This window comes from Balearica regulorum, chromosome 17, assembly GCF_011004875.1.
Source record: "Balearica regulorum gibbericeps isolate bBalReg1 chromosome 17, bBalReg1.pri, whole genome shotgun sequence".
Lineage (NCBI taxonomy): Eukaryota > Metazoa > Chordata > Aves > Gruiformes > Gruidae > Balearica > Balearica regulorum.
In genome coordinates, this window is record NC_046200.1 from 4,706,784 (window position 1) to 4,714,076 (window position 7,293).

The 7,293-nt window shown below is 43.9% G+C and overlaps 1 protein-coding gene across 1 annotated transcript; it reads right to left on the minus strand.

Moving 5' to 3' along the window:
- Positions 1–115: 115 nt before the first annotated feature.
- BRI3BP (BRI3 binding protein) lies at positions 116–6,588 on the minus strand. Its single transcript, XM_075770209.1, has 3 exons — positions 6,351–6,588; positions 5,323–5,425; positions 116–4,668 (listed from the first exon to the last, which is right to left on the minus strand). Exons 1-3 carry the CDS (start codon positions 6,537–6,539, stop codon positions 4,250–4,252), a joined length of 711 nt encoding a protein of 236 aa, XP_075626324.1. The 5' UTR covers positions 6,540–6,588; the 3' UTR covers positions 116–4,249.
- Between the last annotated feature and the right edge of the window lie 705 nt (positions 6,589–7,293).

Genomic DNA, 7,293 nt, shown 5'->3' on the forward strand with positions numbered 1-7,293 from the left:
CGGGGGGCTCCGCCGCTGCCTCCCGGCTCTTTGCCAAGGCCGTCGGGGCCCCGGCGCCAGAACGCCCCTCCCGGGAGGCGCCCGGCCAAGCAGAGTCTGGGCTGGAAGTCACGTCTCGGTGCAAAGTTTCAGTAAACGTTTATTTGAAGCTCTGTCACGATACCATAGGTGATTTCTGAAATCGGTCTACAAATATTTCACTACGTAGTACATGGATCTGGTGGTCAGATAAGTAATAAATAAAGGCATGTATAGCTCTGTAAAAAATAAGTCTGATATATTTGTAACTACTTAACAATATCATCAGTAGAATCTACTATTTCCCTATGGATCATATGTCAAAAGTATACATACATCATCTCTTCAGACCAAATTATTTTTTACGTAAACACAATTGTACAAACTTAAACACTATAATCTTGAAATCCGATGTACAAAACAGGAGGTGAAGTCACTAAACATCGGTGCCGCTAACGAGCGCTACCATAGCAAATACCATTTCGGATTAAAAGGAAAAGATGAATTTTTAAATGTGCTGTCATCACAGTTCGATGGAATTATCCAAAAGTTTAAAATACATGCGGATACAATAAAACCTTTTATTTTCCAACCCAGACAAAGAGAACTTATGGTCATTTATGTCATTAGCTGCCAAAGACGGATCAGTACGTGAGCCAAATCACACTTAAACACTTCTACGCCATCAAAGAGCTAAGATTGATACTGGTCTATTTTCCACACTAACGATGCAACAAGCCTTTAAAAGCAAATCACAATTTGAAGTACGCACTATTAAGTACAGCACTGAATTACACCAGGTTTTATACATTGTACTCTGACACCCAATACCACTTTGAAAAGCGTTACATTCCGAATACGACAGATCGGTTATCTATAGGTGAGGCGTGTACTGGCAAAGAAATTGCTACGCATGTTAGTTTTGCAAAAACGGGAATGTATCGAAAATACTACAGCAGGTTCAAATATTAGGTCTTAAAGTACGATGTTTAAAACACTTTAAGACCCTATGGGAATTTCTGATACTGGAAGAGCCCATCTTAAGCGCCGACGTCACCGGTTGGTTACACAGGGCGACGTTCTCTCACGAAGCCGCTGCAAACGGGCAGGTCGGTAAACAGGGACCGCTACTCCCACGCTGACCGACCGCAGCCCGCGCAACCCGCGCCGCTTCACCGGCGGGGACGGGCGCGGAGGGAAGCGGGCTGTTAGAGGAGCGCCTCGGTGCTGCTACCCACCCGCCGTTAGGCTGCCTCGCAGTTAGAGCGAAAGGCGGGGCGAGCTGCGAGATCTGGGGTTTATTCCCATTTCTGTCAAATTCTGCATCTCGGTTTATCCGTGGGTGACGAGGCGACGCCCGCGCATCTCTGCGGATGCGTAGGAGATGCTCCTCGCAATAGCGATATAAAAGCAACGCAACCGCTGTCACTGGAATGGGTTCTAAAAAACAGAGCAAAAACCTGGATGGATAAACTAGATGACCTGGTATGGAAAATAGCTGTAAAAAGGTATTTACAAAAGTTGAAAGAGATTAAGTACAATACCACATTCATGTCCCGAAAAGCGCTTTCACTACAGTGCATGTTTAAAAATACAGAGCATTTTTAAAGTATATATAGATATATATATAAGATTAGATTGTGCTTTAAAAAAAATCATTACTTCTGAAGTTGACTAACATGAAAACTGAGCGCTGGGAAAAATACTGATTAAAAATATCCAATTTCATATATACCGCTTTTCACATAACATTTTGCTATACATGGGATGCAAGTAAATACAAAAATACTTTTTTTCAAGCAGCAGGGTGATCAAAATGAAGAGTATTAATATAGGGCGGCTGATTTTACAAAACTAAGATAAATGATTAGGGTGAAACAGGGCGAAACTATAATCCACATAAACTTTTATATAGTATTTGAAAAGAAATCTTTATCATAGACAACTCTTAATATAGAAAGGGTTCAATATTTTTAACTTCAACATTAAATATGGATTACACCACATACATAACTGACTCATGCACATAGTCCTACTGAAGTCGACGGAGCCGCTTACGCGAGCAAGGTTTGCAGGCTTCGGTCCTCAGGCTTAGCAAAACACGTACAGGTCTGACGCGCTTTGCTAATCGATTCCTAATTTGCAGGTTGGTGTTTTAGCCCAGTCCTCTCTGCACCACAGTAAGGAAAACTGAGTTTACAGGGCAGATTCTGTAATACTATGGAAAACAAGCTGTAAAAAGGAACATACAGCAATTTACATTTTCAGCTTTACAAAGCAGACTGACTGTTGCCATAGTACTTATCTGTTCATGGGAAAGATTTTAAGTTATGAAAAGCAATTACTTCGCAACTCTAAATGTGTATTTCTTGAAAAATGGGATGCAGGGGGATTTACAGATGACGTAAAAAATTAAAATAGATTCCAACAGAGCCAACTGCATATGTACTTCAACTGCGTTGAACTGAAGTGATCACAGTTTGGAGTAAAGGCCATTAACGTGGATTTTAAAATAATCACTCATGTAAATGTCACATACAGACCAAAAGAGGTTAGGCAAGTAACACACGTTTTAAGAAGAGTATTAAACTTCAGCGTAAAGAGAAAAATTCATTCACCCCACAGTTACATTCAGTTAAGCATCACATCCAACAAAAGCTCTACCCAACGAAACAAGAAGCCGAAGACCAAGCGCCGAGCTGTGCTCAGTCCTGCTGGAGCCAGGGCTCGCAGTCAAAGCAACAGCACGTGCATCACCTACTTGTATTTGCTCCCCTTCCTTTACAGCCAGTCCCTATCGCAGATCAATTTTTGTTGAGGTTTTATCTCTACTTGCTCGTTTAGACATTATGGAATATGTAGTTCTTCAGCCGTGGTCCATTTTACCTCTCATGGCATTGATGCTGTGCTCATCACTATGGTTTAGATGCTTCCCCTCCCCTCATTTCTCTCCTTGAATGCTAGAGGTTACCAACGTAAACCCCTCATCGGACTTTCTTCCCTGAGGTTACCTTTGTTTCAATGCATTTCAGCAAACCTTACAAAGCCAGTGGTAGTCTACCAAGCTAGTTAATTCTAAGGTTACACATACATAGAATCCTTCAAAATAAAATTGCTTCAAAGCTCCTACATCGCTTTGAAATGTGACCATTTAATACACCCTTCTCATAAGGTGACTCACTTTCCCCAAACCCAATAGAGGACACAGACTTCAAGCAAAAAGCTCCTATAAAACTATTAATTTTAGAAAAAAATCCAGATCTTCCTGAAGATAATTTATTGCCGCTTATTGGTCCTGAGAAAGCTTTAAGCAACAATACATATGCAAGTGTTTTAACTGCTGCCTGTTTTGAGAAAGTACGTGGGTCCTGAGATGAAAATCATGCTTTATTCTATGCACTTATGCTTGGAAAAAGCTTCACTGTGAGGATCAAATATGAATTACAATTTGCCACGCTACATCTCTTCCCTTCGTGTCCATTTATTAAAACAGATTTCCTTTCAGACATCAAATTAAAGTTCTCGAGATGAAATGCAATGAAATAATGCCACACTTGCACTTCTCAATTCCTCACATTGGACTGGCATTTAAGGACTTCAAATTTATGAAATCTTCCTTCTCCCTAATTCCCTACCTCCTATTAAAAGCTATGGTGTGAATTTTTTGGCTCGGATACCAGAAAATTCCACATCTGATACTCTATGAAAGGCAACTTCAAGGCAATGGAATAGGCCAACAATAAAACAAAACACATTCACAACTTTGGAAAAAAAAAATTAAAAAAAATTAATGTGGACCCACAGCAGCCACTTCTCAATGGAAGTGTTTGGTAGCTTGAGATTTTTTTTTTTTTCTTTTTAAATTTTTAAGTGTCAAATTTGCATATGTTTAGCTGAATTTCAATATTTGAAAGACTACTCAATTTGCTTTTATAAAAACTTTACAAAAGATGTTTTTAAATGCTTGTAAAAGTAAGCGTTTATCTACTGAGAAAATTCTAGTACTGGATAAAACTCTCTGAATATACAGCTGAATTTTTTAAATGTTTTTCTTTTTTCCTACAAGTATAATGGCTGAGTGTATAATCTAGATAAATTAGTCTTACACATGATGAAAAGTTATAACTTTGAATACTTTTTACCATGTGATGTTTTGTTGCTTTGTAACTTTGAATGAGACAGTGCTTAGGAATTTTCTAGAGCTGGTGTACAGTGGTCTATAGGGGTTGGTTCACTGGTCACTGCCTCTGTCCAGGTTTTCAATCACCCTAGAAAGACGTATGTTCAGAAGTCTGATCTGATTATCCAGGTGGTCCATCTTCTCCTCAAGGCTGCTGTTGTTGTTTCTCCTCCAGTAAAATCCAACCGGCCCCGTCATGAAGTAGACTGCTACAACAAAGCAGAGAGGCAGGACTGCGTGTTCTGGGTCACCTTCGTACTTCTGGAGGATGTACACGCACGAGAGAGTGAAAAGGGCAACCCTCGCAATCCAGAAAAAGCGACCAAACAGCATGTGCAGGAGATAGAAGAAGAATCCAAGGAAGAGAGATAAAAACCAATAGGCAAGTAAAATGGCACCGATCAGTAGAAGAGCACGGGTCGGGTTGTTGGCAATTGCCGCTGGGCTGAAATAATGAGTCAAGTTGGAGGCTGAAAAACAAAGGAAAATTTACAGAATATTAATGAGCGCATGCCAAGGTGGTAAGGGTAAAACTGCAAGCACAGCTCTGAAGGGTCATGCAGTGGGGTCACGGCTGTGTTTTCTGAACAGAGCTAGAGCTAGTTCATCCATTTCAGGATGGGCCTTTTTCAAATCACTGGCTCAGCTCCAACGATGCAACTGAATCAATTCCTTTAAAGCAGAGGTGCTAAAGGTTCTTTAAAGACAAACTACTGTAGGGCCTAAGGTCAACATTCATACTGAGGCTAAAGGTCCCGCTTTGTAAAAGTTATATCCTAAAGGCTCTTAATTGCACCTTTCCTTCTTCCAGCCCTCCTTTATTTCCCTGCACTTGTTCCTGACTGTGTGCGTCCATTTAATGATGATACCAACAAACCAACCATGCCTTGTAATGCATTTTATAGACATCCTGTAGATACACGTACAGAAACGGAACGGCTGGTTTTAGTCCTCTTGTTTGAAGGTACTAACAGCAAAATCAAAGCCACACAAAGCGGATAGACATACCACTGATGGATGTTTAACGCAACGTGATAAAATGTAATTATTTTCCCACTTGGCCTATGCTTGTGAACATTGATACAGGCTGATACAGTTCAAGAGTTAACAGGCATCACACTTACCATCAATTCCAAGAACATCTAACAAATCAGTCCATATTCTCCAGAATGTGTCCATTAATATATCCACCCCATTCACAAACCTCTCTGTCAACCTTGAGAAAAACTGAGAAATAAAATTGAAAATTACAAAAAAAAAAAATAATCCTCAACTCCTTAAACACACTTTGAGACTTATTAGTCATGGGTAGAATTATAATTCATTAAATAAAATTGCAGGCTATTTTGAATTCCCCAAGGAAAAAAACCTAACTCTGTAAATGGTTTTTTAACTCTGTGAGTCATTATTTTTTTATTACAATTGCCTTTATTCTAGGTATTTTGGCACATATAAATTTATACGTTGATAGGATTTGAAAATGCACTTCTTAGCTTTACCATTGTTCCAAAGTTTAAAGAAAACACTATTACTAGCAATGAACATTGGTAAAGCAAACCAGAGAATTTTTTTATCAAGCAACTGAGATATTTCCCCCGCATCACACTCAAATGCCTCAAACGCATTTACAGGTCAATTTAACAGTATTATTTCTTCCTCCCGGCTGAGGAGAGCAAGAACAGAGGAATGTAGAGGTCCGTCTGCCTGCATCCCTGATTTCCTTCAAGTTCCTATGTGGCCCCGCAAACACAGGATGCTGTGTTGATGCAGACACACCATATTTCAGTTGGAGGGCTCCTCACCGACAGCGGTCTGCCCTGGCTGCCTCCCGCATCTAAAATAATCTTTATTTAGAGATTCTTTTCGTTAATATTTTCTGCGGTTTGCTCCACGTCAAGCCTCGCCTGCCGTTTTTCTTCCCAAAGCAACGCTCCAGCCGTTCCGCCGCCTCACCCGCAGCCAGGCTCGCACAGAAAACGAGGCCGCCGCGGGTCCAGCGCCGAGCACGGCGTCGGAGGTGGGGGAACGGCCAAGCCCGGGGCTCTGCCTCACAGAACCGCCTGGTCACCCCCCGGGAGCAACGGCGCGGAGAGAGGGCGCGAAGGGAAAGGAAGCGAAGGGTTTATGGGGGGGAAAGCGGCCGGCGCCTCACCTTCTGCAGGGCCCTCACGTTATCCTCGCCGAATAGGCCGCTGACGCCCTGGTAGAGGCCGCTGGCGGCTCGGCGAAGGCTGTTTTGCTTCTCGGCGCCGCGACTCCGCGCTGCCCGAGCGCCAGGTCCGGCCGTGCCGCCCAACAGCAGGGCGAGGAGCAGCAGCGCCAGCAGCCTCCCCGCCGCCATGGCTGCCCGCGCTGCGCCCCGCGCAAGGCAGCGCGGCGATTATAGCGCCGCCTGGAGGCCGCGCCGCGAACTCCGCCGCCGGGCGGGGAGGGATGAGCGGGGAGGGGCGGTGCATTCTGCGCGTGCACCGCCCCCTCCTTAAAGCAACGGGTTTATTGAAAGGGCAAAATAGTAATTTAGGGGACACGGGGCACCCGAAGGCCTCCTCGTGCGGCCCCCCGAGCCAAAAAGGTCTATTCGAGTCTGTTGCTGTGTGCAGCCTCCGAGCAACCTGTCCCTGGGATTCAGTTTTTCCCGGTCTATAACCAGCCCCAATATTTAACCTCTTCCACCATTTGACCTGTCACAGTATTTAGCCCGTTCCAGGCTAAATTTGACATTTAATAATCCACCTGGCAAACGTTTTTTTCCCTTACTATCTAATCAGGATTTCCCACATCTCAGTGGAGGGCCGTTGGCTCTCCTGCTGTCAGTGTGCCCCTTTGAGACGGTTCTGGCTCCGTTCTCCCTGTACCCTCGGCTCAGGCATGTGTAGGCAGAGATAAAGCCTTGTCCTTGCCCCCTCCAAGCAGCCTCAGGCACCCTGTGCTCCAGCCCCCCGCCCTGCCCAGTGGCCTCCGTTGGACTGGTTCCAGTATCAATATCTGTCTTGCAGCATGGAGCCCAAACCTGGGCACGCTGCTCCGGACGTGGTCTCGGCAGTGCCAAACCAGGGGGAAGGATCACGTCCCTCGACCTGTCAGCCACGCTCTCG